At 35.9% G+C, this 18,687-nt stretch overlaps 1 protein-coding gene across 1 annotated transcript in view; it reads left to right on the top strand.

Moving 5' to 3' along the window:
- LOC308231476 (transcription initiation factor TFIID subunit 4-like) overlaps positions 1 to 18,687 on the top strand; it is a 146,575-nt gene that overhangs the window by 80,363 nt on the left and 47,525 nt on the right. Inside the window, exon 14 of the mRNA XM_080636953.1 lies at positions 16,521 to 16,643. Coding sequence (XP_080493079.1) covers positions 16,521 to 16,643 — 123 coding nt within the window. The remainder of the gene's footprint in view (positions 1 to 16,520; positions 16,644 to 18,687) is intronic.

Here is an 18,687-nt window from a genome sequence, read left to right as displayed (position 1 = left end):
CTGCTAAACAAGTGGAGAGTGATGGCCCCCTTTTTCTAATTGCTTTTGGGTGCTCAGACAACAGAGTTCAGTGAATAGATAAGGGAACTATTTTCTTCCACCTTTGGGGTGCGAGATTTGTGATAAGGATGGTTTGGCTTTGCTTGTCCCTAGTACTGACAATTGCATCCAGAGGTTCCAGGAGAGGCAGTGAGGGATGCAATGGTACTTCCTTTTTTTTTTAAAAAAAAAAAAACACCAAAAAAACCCCACAACTTTTTATGTGTCTAAATATATACATATATATCAGATCATATACAGATATATCATATACATATATATCAGATCATATCATATACATATATATCAGATCAATTTGCACAAGGAAGCTGTCAAGACTGAATTCCCAGTTCCTCTTCTGCCTCAGTGGTATGTTGTCTGAATATTGGTCTTCCTTAGGTAGAAACAACCTTTTACTTCGTCTGCGACGTCACAACCAGAAAAAAGGAAAGGGAAAGGAAGGAAAGGAAAGGGAAAAGTGTGTGTGGGAGAACAGATATTTTCATTTGGAGCAAGCCGTAAATGTAGAAAACAAATCACATAACTGTTTTATCTGAACACTGCGACAGATTTACTTCCCTGCTGATCTGGCAAAAGAGTAGTGCTTTAGACTTCAGAATATGATTGCCTATTTAATAAGCAGAGGGCAGCAAATGTCAGCTATGTCAGCTTGTCAGAAACTGAGGAGTTTACTTGGACAACAATCTAAATCATTATTTAGCTGTTTTGTCTCTCAGTCAAGCCTGCTCTACTCTATAGAAGCTTGCAAGGAGGGGTCAGGGTGTACTTGGGCTTCAGCCTGCAGGGCAAGTTTTCCCCCATCCTCAGTATGCACACTGGTTTCTTACCCCAAAATAAACCCGAATGAGGGCTTTAATTCTGCCGCTGAGCTAACATGTTTATAAGCCCTGTTTGGCAGCCCTGGACTGCCTGAGGCAGCACACAGCTGCCAGCTTTCATCTGCCCCCAGTTCCTCCAGGCGCTCCCATCACATGAGATAACCTAAGGGGATCGAGACGCACCTACTAAATCTTCTGTTCCTCTGCCCACTCAGTCTGGGTGCTGCACATTGCACCGGCAGCAGGCAGCTGGCCATCAGCAATCAGCTGCATACCTCCTGCTGACAAATCTTCAGTCTCTTCTTTGTGCAAGCCCCACATACAAAAGTCTACTCGTGGTCCCCACATCTACTTCCCGGCTGTAGTCTGGAAGGGTATTTGCATGTTCTGTCATTTTACAATGGCAGGATCTTGTTTCAAATGTATGTATTTTGTAGAACACACTGTGTTTCATAAAATCTGCGGTCTGTTTCTAACCTGTTAGTGGAAGATGAAAGAGTTCATGGGAGCAGAGTTAAAGCTGAAGTTGGAGCTGTAGTAGTGAAATTTTAAAGAGTAATTTTAAACTTCCTTGCCAGCATATTTTTGAGAGAGTTAGAATATGTGCATGCAATATTTCTGTGTATCTCCAAGTAGCTTATGCTCAAGACATTAATTTTCACAGATCTCTTCAAGAATATTTTATTTAGCTGATTATAAAATCAGATACAAATAAATAATCTCATTCTGTAAATGTGCTTTGTAAAAGTCTCATAATTTTTGTACAAGGCTCATTAGCATCTTCAGTTTGTGCTGGCATGTGAGGATTTATGTTTATGTATTTACATATGCATGTATTTATTGTAGGGTAATGGAAATAGTAGCTTTGTTGTCATTTTCAGGTAGTTTACTGTAATAAAGTCATAAGGAATATATAAAACACGCAACAGCAGAGTAAAAAATGTCAGTTTTGATGTAGTAAATACTAAACATTTCTGACTGTAGCTCAGTTGTCTGCATACTCTTCTCTTAAACTACAAGCCTGGTGGCTAATCAATAATGTGTAGAGGTCATGAAAGGTGTGTTAGCATCTGTTTCCTATTCTTAGTTTAGTCTTGTAATTAAAAATACCTTTGTGACAGCCTGTGAGTCTCCCAATAGTTGTGTCAGCTTAGATGTAACATACTGCTCAACCTACCCTGAAAAAAAGTTTCCCCTTAGTAATAGTATCTTTAAAAATAAATAAAATGTATTCCTGCCATTCAGTGTGAACAGGATGATTTTTTTTCCCTCAAGTATGTATTACTAAAGGTAGATACAGCTATGTGTAAAAGGTACACTTGAAAAGTATCACTGTATTTTTAACCTGATTAGGCAGTTGTGTAATTATATGTAAGGATTTTATTTTCATTTAGCGTTGAAAGTTATTGCCGAATTCTTGGTTAACTTCTAGTTTTCCATAGAAATGGTCAGAAGAATGAGAATAGGATTTTCTGGAATGGAAAAGTACGTTACATGTTTGTGCTGATAGGTGTTTGTACACTGAGGTGTTACAGCTTCCTTAAAACTGATACCTCACTATATGTAGGGTAGAAGGGAACTGAAAACCAGTATAATGCAATTACAGTTCATGGATTTATTGACTCTGCGCAGCCATAGGAAAACCTTAATAAGCCATCCGAAATACAGAGTAGGCTTCCTTACTCTTCCTTTCCCTTTGCAACTAGTAAATCTATTTGTATTCAGAAAGGCATTTATATGATTTAAAAAGAAATAACACCATGTAGATTTCTGAAGGTTTTTCTTAATCTTGTTTTTTTGACATACTATCAGGTTTTTAAAGTGATTTTCATCCTGTATGGCCAAAAGCCTTATTCACATGTTAAGGTGTATGAAAATCTATAAATTTCCACAAAAGTAAGAATAATAAATAAAAAAAATTAAAAAAATGTAACCTGGCAGAAGTGCATGTCAGGCAAGTCATGTAAGCTTTAGGAAGGTGTCACATATACCAAATGGGAAATTAGAAGCATGAAAAACTTAGGTGTTAATTTTGTGCAGGAAGACAGGAGAAGGGGGAACAATTTAATGAGAAATAGGATAATTTTCAAAATCTGTGTTTAAATTTTTGAAAAGTTCATTTTCATACGGTGCCTATAGCCTTAAGGCAGCCCAGCACTTTGTGGTTCTAACAGACATCTGTCAGCTCTGGAGAAGTGAGATGGGCTCCCCAGTATAGGGTACCTGTAGAATACATAGGGATATCTGCTGTATCTTACTATGACAGGTAATAATTAGGAAAGTTATTCAGTATACATTTTCACTGTATATGCTGCTGTTTAATTAAGTAAAGCACTTTTTACTTCCTATTTTAAGGCAGAATAAATTCAATATTCAAGAAAATTGTTCTCTGTTTTAATCATGGTCTGTCATTAGCACCTGCCAGTTTCTCCTTCTTAAGCAATATGCGGAGGGAATCCAGTGTTTACTGGGGTGTGTCAGAATACATAAATACAGGAGGATTTTTCCCCCTTCTAAGAATGCAAGTTGTTTACATTTCTTATATATTTTACTTAGGTAGAATGATACAGACTTCCAGCTTGCGTGGAAAATGCCTAAAGAACATGCGGCTACAGTAGCTAACCCTAAAACTTCTCTAATTTAGTCTTGGATTGAAAACTTGTACCTTATTTTAGGATGCGGAAGTCAAACAAGGCTCTGGATTATACTAGAGATGTATCTTCTCAGGGGAGAAAAGTAACTTGAGGTCAGGAGAGACTGGCACTGTTTTCAGAAACCAGTTGTTAATTCCAGTTTTCTCAAGGTTTAATCTCAGTAATTTGCACTGAGATAAAATACACTTCACTATTGAGCTAAACTTATGTGCGTGTTTGTATGCAGTCGTGGTGGTCAATAGAAGGTGCTGGGTTTCCGTAGTATGTGACAGCAGTCTACTCTGTGGGTTTTTTTTGATATTCTGGATATAGAGCGATTATAACACATATTTAAATATCTTGTATGTTGTCATGTTATCTAAAATGCCTGTATTTCTTACGTTTGTCAACTGATGCTTCTGTGAACATTGCAATATGTGATGATTTCTGTGATCTGCTCAGCTATACAAAAGAAAAAAATCATAAATATACATTTCATAAATATCTTTATGTAATTTTAACTGAGACATTAAAAATAATTCCTGAGTAAATGACTCTCATCTGCCCAACTATGTATATGGAGACATTATTTCTGGTTAAGTGCTGAAATTTGAGAAACAAACCCCCTAAATCTGATGGAGAAGGAAATGTCTGCCTGAGCACGCATGCCAACACAGGGAATGCTGAGGACATATGGTAGAGTATGTGCAAATAGGAGAATGATCTGACTGTTCTGTCTTGGAGATTTTTATTTTTGCCCTGTTTGCCTCATTGTGTGTTTTTACTCCTGTCACTTTTTAAAATATGAGTTCCTCATACTTAAAATATTGGAAATTGATTTCTTCTCTGTTACACCATTGTAACTCTGGGATAACTCTATTGACATCAGTAGCAGTATTCAAAACAAACAGAATTTGCCTGTCTAGCATTAGATACAATCTCGTATCAAGGCATCTCGTGTGAACAATTAGGATTTCTTCTTATCAGCTGCATTTAACATTTTTCCTTAAATGCAGAATATTTTTGTAATGACATATATATTATTGTGTTTATGTATACCATTTAATTGAAAATCAACTCAAAATTCTGTTATTTTTTGCAATGATTTTTTATTTTGCGTATTTAGCATGTATTTCCAATCTCCTTGCTTTGATTTTGTTATTCAAGACGCAAAGAAGAATGTAAAGCTTTTTAATGCACTGAATCTGTTTTCTCTTTGCAGTAGTTTTGCATTTAATTACAGTTGTCTTTGATAATAAATTGTGTACCAGAGTTTGTAGTGTATTTTATAAAGTAAAGGCCTTTGGTGAGTCGGTTACTGAAACAGTAAGCGTTTGTGACAGGTTGTTTGCTGAATACTTCCTCTGTGCAAATGGCAGATCATAGTTCAGTTGTTAGCAGATTATCCATTGTGCCTTGATGTTAAAAGAGGATACTTCTCAGCCTATGTTTAAAGCTCTTCTGCACTGTCCTAAGAACGGTTGAGTGGGATCTAAGAGAAGATAGAGGAGGCTCAAATGCTAAGAAGAGAAAAAAAATATAGCAAATAGCTTGTAGTGATTTTAGCTTTCTGCTCATGATCTCTGATACTATTTATTGTGGATATTCCCACTGAATTTAAAACAGTTTTGAAACAGTTAATCAGTTCTATAATAGAACCTCATTATATGTTCTTCGAATTTATACGCCCCCAAAAAGAACCTTTAAAGGCTTGTAGAACCTTTTATTACTTAGGGGCCATTATTTTAATCCCATATTTTTAAAACTAGACTGGTGAGAAAAGTGAAGGGTTTTTTTAGACATCAGTATTTTGAACATTAATTCTAGAATGTAAGGAAATTTTACCCAGTTAGAAGAAGAAAGTCAGAAATATTTCTTTTCAAGATTGTGAGGAAGGGGAACCTGTAATGAGGGGAGGGAGAATCTGTAGCCTTCCTCACTTAACATACCAAGAAAGACAGCTTATTCTTAGAGAGCTAAGAATATAGTCGAATTTTTCTGTGAAGAATTATATTCTGCTTTTAGTTATATGCATTTTAGACTTGCAATAAGTTGAAGAATTCTTAAGATCTAAGTCAAAGGTTCAATTTGCAATAAATGGAAAATGAATTAAACCCCCATGTGTTTTGGAGATGGGGAGAGTATTTTAAGGAGAAACAAGGAAGAGTGGAAGATTTAAAATATTTTACTTGAAAAGATGAATGTAAGGAGGTACATTTTAGATCATCTCATTTCCTTTTTAATGCAAATCTGATTCTTTGATTTTCACCTTTATTATTTATTTATTCTTTTACAAAAGTTAGAAATTATTACATATTGGGAATGTAGGCATTTTTGTAATGCAATAATAAAAATGCTGTTGTACTCATTTTATCTTCTGGTGAATAACGTATTCAAGAAAAAAATTCTGAATAGAATTAATTACTGGATTCTGAAAGTGATAAGCTTAATGTAACTGCAGTTCTTTAGAACAGAAGACGAGAGAAAACAAATAATACCCCTTAAGCAGATGCTTACTCATGTAGGATAGCTACTCTTTGATTTTGGAGGGGTGGTCCGACTTGCAGTTGGAAACCTTGATTTAGTGTGTCCTTATTTATATCTGCAATAAATGAGGAATAAGCATAAAACATGAAAAGGGAAATTAGGTATTATGCTAGTTCTCTTACTTTTTGTATTTTATTTACGTGAAAGATACATTTATTTTTTTTTTAATGGTGTGCCTTTTGTTGACCATATCTGTACGCCAGGTCTGTCTGCTTGTTTCCATTGGCTTGTCATGTTCACTAATTAGGGAACTGCTGCATGATTCACCTTGTTAATTAGAGGGACTTGCACACAAAGGCCCTTCGGGCAGTGCGAAAGAAGAGCCTAGCACTACTGCCCTGAGAAAGCTGCAGCCTGTGAAGTAATTCTTCTCATCTACCTTCTATTTTTTATTTGAAATGAATAAATCATTGAGATTTTCCTTGTGGAGTGAGAATGCAAGAATTCACATCTTTATAAGATGTAAATTATATGTGATCAATAGAAGGGGATGACTACTGTATTGTACTTCAAGGTTCCCTAATTTACTACTTGTCAGTGTATGAAAAATAGCTTGAAATATTTTGTCCCCACACTGTGGTGTGTTGTTTCCTTGATCTGCAGGAGAAATGAGCAGTAGCGATTTTGCTGTAGTTAAATCTAAAACAGAAAAGATGTAGATTATTTAAATTTCGAGGTTGTTTTGCATCCCCAGTGGAACTTCCATTTTGCAAGTGAACCCCCAGTCCTATCCCCATGACTTTTAAGGGGGAGAAGGAGGTGGGCGTCTGTCTATTTTTGTTCCCGATACTGCTCTGCCTTGAATCTCACTTTGGAAAAGTGTAGCATACTCGCTGTACTGTGCGTTCTGTAGTTGAATATAGTTTCAGAATAAATTAGAATTGTTTTTGTCATGTCACTTAGACTTGATCAAACCACAATCCAGACTGAAAAAAAGGATATTGTGTTAAAAGTGCACAACCAGTCTCTACACTACACATTTCCCATCTGTTTATGACTTCAGAAATTAACTTCAGTACCATTCTCTCTAACTATTTGATTAAAATTACTTATTACAGCCAAATGATTTTTAGTAGATTGCTCCATTTGCCTCATTTCCTCAAATGAGGCTAGCAGTTTCAAGATGCAGATTTCCAATAAGAATGCGAGAGGACTGGTATCAAAATCTGGGCATTTTCTTTTAGAATAATCTAGTTAATAAAGCCTCTTACCAAAATTTCTGATAAACTATTTTGAAGTTTTGTGGTAATGACATACGGGCAGAGAAATTTCACCAAAAGAGATTTTTTCTTTTTTTTTTTTTTTTTTTTAAATGAGCAAAATGCGTCAGACTGACTTGAGATTTTTATGGTATGACTTCCGTCACTCTCCACTTTCACAGAGCTGAGATCTTCCTATGTACCTTGGTCTTCAGTTGACTCCATTGATGCACTAACCAAGAACATACATTCCTTATGTTTTTGCTACAATTCTGTTGTACTGGTTCTTAATTATTTCAGATTTCAAGTGTGTGCCAGAGATGGAATAGAAATAAAAGCAACAAAAGGCCATGTTATGCTATCATAACTCGTGATGCACAAAGAAGATGTGCAGATAAAATTCTTGATTGGAGTCTCACAGTACTAATGCAGAGTTGTAGCGGCCATGGAGCTGTCAGTATCCAAGAGCTGTTGTATTACTCAGATACAATGAAAGATTCTTTAAGGGGTAGTTTCAGAATTGTTTATTTCAGGGACACTTTGCCATCTGAAAAATAGAGCCATTGATTCATGTTTTAGTACAACCTTTAACACTGTGTTACAGTGGACAGCATAGCCTCTGGGAGTTACTGCACGCGCTCCAGCTGCAGGCATAGGGAGCTGGTGGAAAGCTTGGTTGTGAGGTTCATCTGACCCTTGTGGTTTCCAGTGCGTGATTTTAAAAAAATAAAGCATATTTCCTTTTATTAGTTGAGTTGGCTCCTAGTATCCCAGTGTTTCTGTCAGACCTCCCTAACTAAAGCCACAGCTCAACACGTTTGCTGCTCTTTGCAGCTCCAGTCTGTAGATCTAGATATGACCATCATTCATACAGGTTTTCACTGTATTTTATACTCCCAAATCTTCATTAAAATATCTGTTCTGGAGCCCTCACACAGTGTCCTCACTTCAGGTTGAAGGGAGAACATCCTAGAAATCTTGGGAGGATAGTAAACCCCCACTTAAATTAACAAAGAATCTGAGAAAAGATCTCAACCAGTCTTTCTCAACAGTGCCCCAGAAGTGAAGGTATTCTTCTGTTGCTTGCACTTGAATTAAGGAGACTGTGAGTAAGCCGTCAAGCTTTTTGACAGGTATTCTTACTAGTCTTATTTATACTTTACAGGTATATCTTGTTTCCTTTGAAGAACAGTTTAACAAGATTTGTTATTGTCCATTCTTGAGTTTCTTTGAAATAAAATTAAGACCAATAACAAAAAATAAAATCACAAATCTTAGGGAATTTTTTTCAGAACTTTTTCTGATTTACTACAAGTAAGTTACTGGCATCTCAGGAAGTTGCTAGCTCTGGTAATACTGATCGTGCCAGTTTTCTGTGCCTCAGAAACCCTTTGCTCAAATGATCTGTTTCTGCTTAGTATAGAAGAGCCTAGAACTAGTGCTATTGGAGGTAAGTTGTTTGAGGAATAGTATAACCAAGAACCAACAACAGATTTTGAGGAATGAAGAAATGTAATTATTAAGGTTACTATAAAGACAAAACCCCCTACATAGTTAGAGAACTCTTTCCAGAGGAATTTGAGACATTATCTTTGTTAAAATAAGTATTATACCTTGTATTACTATAGATGGGAATATGAAGCTCAAGAAATGGTTGAACAGCTGCAGAAATAAATGGTTTTAAGTGAAACTAAAACAGTGCATTGTATTTGGAAAATCAAAAAGGCAACCAATCAGGAATATACAGAATTAACCAAAAGAAGTTCATAGATACCTATAAAGAGCATTAGTTGATTAAAGGGACTAGTGGGGTGAGAACTTCAAAATATTTGGGGAATAAAATAGTACTAGAGATGAAGTATGTTAAAAAATTACAAGACTTTTTAAAATCACTCTTAAAATTCTTCATGCTTTTGATTTTTTGTAAGCTGTAAAGAAGCTTCTAAGGAGACTTCCAAGAAAATTAAACCTACAAGTATGAATATATATATATGAATCAGTTCAGACAGTATGTGATCTGAGTAGTAGCAAGGAGATAAAACTAGTTTTACTGATAATTATTTTTAAAATTGTATTAAAGTCAGTAATGTACATGACTGGAGAAAATTACAATTAAGGCAGCTTTTTTCAGGAAAAAATAATGATGAAAGGCAGGATGCACTTAGTTTTCTGTATCAGAAGTTTGACATACATAGTCTTCAAAGTAGTAGGGCAAATGTTCATGAAAAATTTGGATAAACTTCTACCATAATGAAATTAGTTGTCATAAACACAAATGTCTATTGTAGGAAAGACACTTGGTCAAAAGTATCCCAGTTAAGGTTCCAGTACTGTAATCAGATGCTCATTATTTTGAGAAACTCACCTTGGGGGCTGAAATGTTTCCAGCTTAGTCTTTGCCTAGGGTGGTTTTTTTCAATACTGTGCAATAATTTGTGACTGGTGTTAAAAGGAAAAAAATAAAGGGGGGAAGAAAAGGAAGAAGAAAACCAACCAATGCACACACCTCTTTGAGTAAAGTAAAATCTTGATCTGTATCAATAGATGTACAGCCATTGCAGGTGAGGATCAGAGCTTTTACTGAGTTGTGGGAGAGCATTTGTGAAGAAGTAGCATCCAGCTTTGTATTGTAGAATATTGGATATAATTCGGTAGAGCTGTGAATGTTTAAGTGTATCACAGAACATGTTCAGTGCATGATTTACTCTTACACATGTATAACTTCGCTGGTCTTGCATTATTGCAGTGCCACTTCTAAACTTTAGCTTCTTTGGACCAGTTTCTTATCAGTCGGTGTTATTGCTGTAGGAGTTCTGCTGACCTTTAGAGACTTCAGAAATGCAAAAGAGAGGCAGAAGCACAGCATGGGCAGTCTGCAGACATTATCTGTTTTTCAAGACATGCTGTCTGATATTCACTGATCCTTCTTGATCATTGTCCTGAACTTGTTTAGGTTACTGTCAGCATTTTTAATGAGTTTCATTTTTTAATTGCACCTTCTGATGTGGGCGTCTTAGGATGTGTGTAATGGTTCCACATTTCAGGCCCTCCTCAGTAAAAAAGGTGTTTTTCTAGGGGGTGTAATTACTGTCTGAGACTGATAGATATATGTTGCAGAACCATCAATTAAGACAAGCTTTTCCAAGCATATGACCATCTTATCAGGAATTAAACCATCCATCGCAAACAGAATTAGGAGGGATCTCCATTGATGCCTCTTGGCTAGAAATCAGTGCTTAAATCATTGTGTATATGTTGTTGCTTTCATCAAACATTTCTGCCATTTTATGCTCTCTGTTGCCAATTTCGTGTTTGCTGTTCTTTCCTGGCTGTATTCATTCTTGATTATGGTTTACAGTTTGTCAATATTTATAGCTTCTTTCATGCTGTTAGTCTCTTCTTGGTCCTCTTTTCTTCTTAGGTGCCATTTCTGAACTAATTTGGGAATTGAAAGTAGCCAAAATCTAGTTCTTGTGGGCTGAGTTGGCTCTGAGTCTATAGAAACTTACTTTTACAACTTAGCTTCTCTTCCCTTCTCAAATTCTGTATTGACTATATTTAAACATACTTGAATATTTCCTCAAGTTCTTACTCCTTCTTTATCTTCACAATCATCTATGTGTCTCTGTCACTGGATTATTTTCCTTCCAAGCCAAAAAGCATCCATGATTCCTGCCTCTTGGTAGTGAAGCCCCTCTTTGACACCCCTCTCTTCTCCCTTTTATTTTTGAAGGTGTTTATATGTAAACTTGAATTGTTAAGAATTCCAGTCATCCTCTTACTTTCTGATTGTATTGAAGGAAATTTTCTCTAGGTATGGTCATTACTAGCTCAGGCCCGTATTTCATTTGCATCTCTTACTTTAAACAAAGCTAATTTCAGTTTGTTTAGTCTTTGCCCTCCATTTGGAGCGCACTTTACCTTCCTTTCAAGATGCTTTTTGCTCATGGTTGTGTACAGCTCCTGTCTTTCTAATGTGTAGTGCAGTGCTTCATTGGCTGTGTGACATTTCCTTTTCCTGTGGATTCAGCTGAGCATGTTATGTTCACTAGGATGTTTGCATAGCTGACGTTAACAGACTTTTGTGCTCACTGAAGAGGGAGAATCATCTGTTGACAGTACAGATTACAACCACTGCTAGGCCATTTAATTTTCTGAATTGGAGAAGGTGTTTGATTTGAGATCCGTAGGTGTTCGTACCGAGTATCCAGCATTTGTTTTACAATTGCCTTTCCAGACTAAATTCATACCTTGAAAAAGTCCATTGAATTTATTCCTCTAGCAAGAGCTTCCTTGAGTTTACTCATGGTTTAGTTGATCTTTTAAGAAAGCGGAAAATAATCTTCACTGTTCTCTGTGGTTATTGTAATACTAGAGTAATGGATGGAAGTTCTTATGTCTTGAAAATTAAATACTCAGTTTTGAACTGTGGTTTCTTATAGTTGCATTGACTGCCACAGCTGCCAGTGGAAGTAAATATCTAAGAATGTGGCTGCACCATCGCTGGCAGTGTTCAAGGCCAGGTTGAACAGCGCTTGGAGCAACCTGATCTAGTGGAAGATTTACCCTACCTGTGGCAGGGGGTTGGTACTGGATGAGCCTTAAGGTCCTTTCCAACCCAAAGCAGCCTATGATTCTAAGATGAAAAAAATATTCAGTAAGCATATTAACACCACATATTATTATCCCAGTGACACTTCTCACGATGGTTTGTAGTGCAGAAAAGGCTTAAAGTGAAAAAGGCTTAAAATGCTTGGATTCTGTTATAAAAATTACTTACAAAGCATGCCATGGATAAGTGATTTCTGAATTTTTTGAAATTATTAAATCTAGATTTTAAGATCTAATGTTGATACTTTAGATAGACATCTGGCTGTTTTCCTTGTGGCATATGGCTTGTGGCATTTCTTTCTGAAATATGTAAATGTATCAGAACATAATGATCTAAGGAAAACAAACTAAAATTCTAGGACCTCTCTTCTTAGCTATATTGAAGTAGTGAAGTAGTGTTCTTCCTGGGGTTTTAATGTCATTGCACCATCACAAAAATTTCGCTGTGTAAAAAAAATGTTGGTGCTTAATTTTTATACTGTACATTTTCATCAAACGGCATCTAAGTTAAAGTTGTCATTAAGTAATAAAATACCTTTCAGTAAGTAAATGGCATGCTAAAAATAAATTGGGATCAGGTAAGGAGCAAGGAACAGCATCTCATCTATAAGCATTTTTCTTATATAATATGTGAGAATATTTGTGGTTTAGATTAATATTAGTTATTAGTGTGGTTCTGAATGAAGCCTTGCTTTTTTCCCAGAGGGTAGAAATTTGAATATACTATTGATAAATATATCCATATTAATTGTGATGAAGGCAAGTTAAAGAATGTTATTGCATCAGCAGTCCAATATGAAAATGAGAATGTGTATGAATACAGGTATCAAATAGTAGCATCTTGTTGGTTGATGTACTGAGTTAGGTTCACTTCTGCTATATCATATTAATTAACAGGAAAATTATTTATTTTATCAGAATTTATAGACATTAAGAGGTGCTTTATTTGTTTAACTATCCAGAAATTATTAACTAGCTTAGTTAGAAGATAAACTGTACTGTAGTAACAATCTGTTTTGTTACTTTAAAGTCGAGTAAGAAGCTTAAGTAGCTTTAGTTTCAGTTACTTTTAAGAGTAATTTCAGAACACCGAAGATAGCTACATTTAATTCACCTTATTCTTAATGCTAAGAATTCAGATGGTAATTACTTTGGAGCCCTGTGTGCAGAACTGGTTGCAAAGTTATTTCCACTTGTCACAGGGAATACAGTTCTAGAATATAGTGGGGAGAAGATGCTCCAGTGGTCAGGGTCATGCATTTGGCATCTGGTGGTAAAAGAGGTACATCTTAAAAGTAATCTCTGTTGGCATCAAAGCAGAGTTATTAAATCTAGGTTATTTACTCAACCCCCATGAAGCTTGGATATTCCTAAACTTCTTGAAAGTTACCTGCAATAACCATAGCAGGTTTTACGACAATTAGAAATAGCTCCTATCTTCATGGCATTAACTTTGAAAAGCTCCTGTTTGAATCAGATTTTAGCAGCCACGTTGCATGTGTAAATGTCTTTATGAAGGGTGTAACGTCCTATTCTTTTCACCAGAGCCAAGATACTGCTTTTTTAAGCAAGGGTTACAATTGGGGATAATATTTTTTATGAAGGGTCAGGTGATGAGTAGGAAAGAGACTAGTACAGATAATCATATGTGGGGTATAAATAAACAGAAGTATGCCTTGGAGAGAGAAATCAGAGCAAGCTGGAATAAGGATATGAAGAAGCCAACAATGGTGATTAGTGTGCTTCAGGATGTAAATAGCATCCAGGAATCTTGTCAAGTGTCTCACTAGTAAGTATCTGTAAACTGCAAAAATGTTTTATTGTAAGCAAATTAGTAGTTAATAGTGAGTGTGCAAAGATGTTCCTGTAAGCCAGCTAGAGTAAAGTAACCACTGCAAGATAACGGCTTCTGTTGGTAATATCAGTATCAGGGTCATAATTCTCTTGATTATTTTCAAATGTAATTTTATCATCTTCTACCTTCAGATGAGCTGGGGTGGGGGGGAATCACCAGCAATAAAAAAAATTTAGGAGATTGATGAGAATTTGTGTACTGTAATACCTATCAAGTATTTCACCGCTTCAGCTCTTACTATGTAGAACACCAGGATACTGTGGTTGTACTGATGATGCAAATATATTTGATGTATTTCATATTTTTATGACCAATATTCCTTGAAGTATACATAAGAAGGTTTTGTTTTCTACTGTAGTATACCAAGGTGTGTACTGTAAAATCAATATCAGAAACTGCATTGTGCTTTTCTCTGGAGTTTTTATATCTGGCAGCATATTCCTTATTTGTATTAGTGTGTATTAGTCCCATTGGGGCCAGATTATAAGTAAGGCACATTGAGGAGGATCCATGTCTTCAACGCTTATAGCCTAAATAATAGACAAGCTGTGTGAAGCAGGATGAGAGCCACGGGAAAGTGAAGGGAATGATCTTGGTGGTATTCACCCAGTGTCAATAGAACAGAGCCTGGCTCCATTGGCTGACCCAGATTTCTTGTCATGTGCTAAATGGAAATGGTGACTTTGAATAAGATGCTCATATAACAACTTCTGCATGATACCAGTTACCTATCGGACTTTATCTTTGACCCGCGCTTCCAGGAAATGAATACTTCCTCCAGTGCAAAATTTCTTATTCTGTGAAGCTATCCACTTTACAACTTCGTCTGAGATCACTCCAAGCCAGTTGGCCCTTGCTTAAATATTCATCAGACTTCGGATAATTGTGATAACCCTTATAGGCTGGCAAGCATGGCAAATTAGCAAAAAGATGATTGATCTTTTTTTATATGCAGTTTTATCTTCAACCTTTCCTGGATATATGTTATACTATAGTAATAATTTCTTCTCTAAGGTATTTGCCAGTATCTGGATTTGCACTTCTATTTACAGTTGCCTTGAAGCCTCATAATTACAATACAGCTGAAATGTCCATTTTCTTTCCCTGACTACAAATAGGGATCAATCGAATTTTAAATGACTGCTTACGGGCTAGCTTCCGATCATGACCTTTGTAAATGATTAGAGCTCACCACTGTTGCTATCTACCTTGAAAGGGTAAGCGGGCAGGTCTGTCTAACTGGCATTTAATCTGGAAGAGAGCCAAAGATATTCGAGCTAAAAACCTAATATGAGTTGGCAAAGGGAAGTATGTATAGACCTTTGCACTGTTATTTAGATATTTTTCCACATTTCATTTTGTATTTAGGAAATTCTTTTGTCCTGTAGATGAGATGTGTATTTGTAGATAATGTTATGTTCAACTTATGATAATAACTGAAGTCGCAAAATACATAGCATAAAAATGTGGAAAATGGGGTTTTGAACTCTAAATGAACTGAATTTGCTTTTTCTGAAGGACATGAAAATATGTTGCATTTCTAAATGAATAAAATAAAAAAGTACACTAAATAGAATGCATGAAGTGGACCTGCTCTTCCTAGGCAGAAGTAGCTGGAGAAAAGATACCATACATTGTTACTTTTAGTTTAAATTTTCTTTCCTTTTTACATTGGCCAAGATAGTTCAGGCCCTGCTTGTGTATATTCAGTTCACATGTAACTAATGGCTGAGACACTTCCATCTACACTTGTCAGTTCAGTTTTATTTTAATGAAGAATTGTGTTTGTATTATACAAGGTTTTCATTACCAGTACTGAATTTCTTGAGGTAGTGTTCTGTGCATTTCTGTTTAAGTGGGAACAAGTATGACATCAAAGAGATTAAAAAATAAACACCTCCTCTGGATTTACTGAAGGATTATGCAAACCCAAAATTTTGAAATTAGTAAGAATGATTACTTGGAGCTATGGCGTTATGAATGCTTTTATCTAATTAAAATTAGATTTAGCATTACCTCATCAGTTATCCTCGTGTAGTATTGCTGATCAAAATATTTATTACAATAAGATTGTTCATGGGAATATGTCTGTTATCATTAACTCTCTGAAAGGATTATACTTAAAATGAATATGCAGTCCTACCTCTTCAGCATGGGGTGGTCAGGATATTTTCTCTTATTTTCTGTGGTTTGGTATATTACATAACACACTGGCAGGTTATTTTCTTAGCTTCAGTCTCGTCAAAGGTGTTGCTACCTGTCTAACCCCATAAACCAGTTGTAAATTCAGTTTGTAGGGGGTTTGTGTCAGCACTAATTTCTTCTGACGCTTAAATAGAAGTGTTTTATAAATTTAGATATGTTGAGGTTTTTGAAGTGAGTATCAAGTATATTTGAAATATTGAAAATAAATCTGAGATGAAATAATGATTGAGATTTTTTTGAGGATTTGAATTGGTGTTTACATTCTTCATATCAATCTTAAGCTGGAGATGTGTGGTTGGTATATAGTACTTACTGGCTAATGCAGTTTTCAAGAATAAGGATGGAGTTTTCAAAAAAAAGTTGAGTTACTGGAAACAGAAATCCTATGAAAAGTCAAGAGAACTTCTGTGTCTTCATTACTCTACTGCAAGGTTGCATGCTTGAGCTGCTAAAGTGGTATTTCTAGGAACAACAAAGTATTCTTGGGGATTGTTCATGTGTCAATTTTGCCCCATGCTCACAAGGCTGAGAATAACTTCATGAAATGCCAACAGAATTAAAAGTAACCAAAGTTTTTTCCTCTCTCTAATAGATGCAGCAACAAGAACTTGCACAGATGAGGCAGAGGGATGCCAATCTCACTGCGTTGGCAGCTATTGGTCCTCGAAAGAAACGGAAGCTTGATTCACCAGGACTGCTTGCCCCAGGAGGAGAGGTACATGTTGATGCACAGAATAAGATAAATTACTCTTTCAAAACCTGGTAGGAATAACTAGAAATGCTGCATGCTGATATTTTCAGTGAACTGTGTAACTTGAACAAGGTGATGCAAATTCCAAAGTTAGAAGGACTGAGTCCAGGTTATCTTGCCTCAGTTAAACTGGCATGTTAGTTGTATTTTCAAGTGTTAACTTTCAACAGATAATGGAAGAATATTTTTAGAAAAAGTAAGTTAAATGCAAAGTATAGGTCTTTCTCTGAAACTATTCACTGCCTTTATACTGTTTTTCTCCTCTGCATAATCCAGAGGAAGACAGGAAGAAGAGTAGGGCATGAAGAAATGTCTTGAGAAACATAACTGTATTCTTGCTTACTGTTTGGACTAAGAGCTTGTAGTAATAACATTAAGTGCAGTTTGGTTACAAATATGTGTCTAAACTTTTTACAGAATGGCTAGTTGTCCCCCACAACTGCAAAGATGTGTTTGCAATCTTGCTAAATTGTATGCAGTTTTAATAAGAATATTGTACTGTAGAAGCAGAATCTGATTCATTAGCATGATTCTTCTGTTATCTTAAATGGAGAAGTAGCTACACTACAATGGAATGCAAAATCGTCATAAGCGTGATATATATTAGCCAAAGTAGAAAACTAGGATAATTAGGTTAACTTATGTTAGATAATCCAGAAGAATACTGTGTTGTTTAGTACAGATATAGTTTGGCTGCTTTTGTTTCTGCTAAATATGACTACAAATAAGAGTCAAAGTAATTCTCCCTATTATATGCCTGTTCTGAGGAAAATGCAAACATTTTGTTTTGAATAACTGACTAACAGTTTTGACTCTGACATTTGGCTGTCTAAATGCCAGACGATTCCAAAGACCTTTTTGTTTCCCGTTTTGGATAGCTTTTATCTGACTTCTCTCTCTTTTCGTGTGCTAACATTAGTGCAAAGGAATTACCTGAGCTAGGAACAGAAATGGGTCTTGTTTATATTCTGAAGTTGACTTTCAACTTTAGATATATAGGAGGTGCTCCCGATTTCTAGTCAAATTAGTTTCAGACTGAGGGAGCTTCCTGGGTTTTGTGCTGTCTTGTTGCATTGCCTTCCTTTCAGTCTCCCTCCTTGTCTTACATTCAGTATAGAATTCTGTTCTCCTCTGCAAGCACCCGTAAGAAATTCTGCAGCAACAGGACAAAAAAAAAAAAGCCTTCATTAGAAGCTAAGCACAGATATCTTTGGCTTTCACTGTTTAATTCAAAGGTAATTTGAACCTTTGAAATAATATATGGATCCCTTCAGATTCATGATGTACAAATGTACGTCCTCCATACATCTTTACTTGACCAAAGGAATATTTTCTCTTAAATACCAGAATTTCATTTTTATTGTCTATTGTCACCTTAAAAATATCCTTTTTTTAAGCTTTTATAGTTTGGTGAACCAAATTGTGGTCACCTTTGGTGAAGCATTTTATTCAGAGCTATATGCCTGGATGGGTTATGGTGAACAGCTTCCTTCTATCTAGAAGCTCCTTACTCTCCTTGTATAGCTCTTAAAGAAAAGATAAAAGTCTGTGGCAAATTCCAAAAGTTTCTGGAGATTTTTACTTCCTTTTGTTGCGCTCCTAGCCCAGATTTTGCTGAACTTCTGTGTTATTCAGTTGACTAATTACCCTTGAGGCTTTTGCTGATACATAGATATCCTGGAGTCATGAATTGTGTGACTTCTGCCAGTTCAGACTGAAGTGCTCCCATCACTCTCCTCCTAGCTTCTAACCATCCTGGCTGACTTATATTGCTGTCTGGCTGCAAATTGATTTCAAGGACTTGGATGCTGTATCTGGATTATTCAGAGTCTTTTTGGGGGTTAGTATTGTAAAAGCTGTGTCATACAAGTTGGCTGCTAGAAACTCCCTCTCTTTTTCTGAGCTATGTATGAGGGCTGCTATGCAGAAGTAAACCAAGCTCCTCATAAATGTTTCACTTTTAAAAGGTTCTGAAAATTTGTGTTATTTCTCTTAAGGCTATCTGATT

Source organism: Psittacula echo (assembly GCF_963264785.1).
Source record: "Psittacula echo genome assembly, chromosome: Z".
NCBI lineage: Eukaryota > Metazoa > Chordata > Aves > Psittaciformes > Psittacidae > Psittacula > Psittacula echo.
This window is presented reverse-complemented; position numbering and strand designations above follow the sequence as displayed.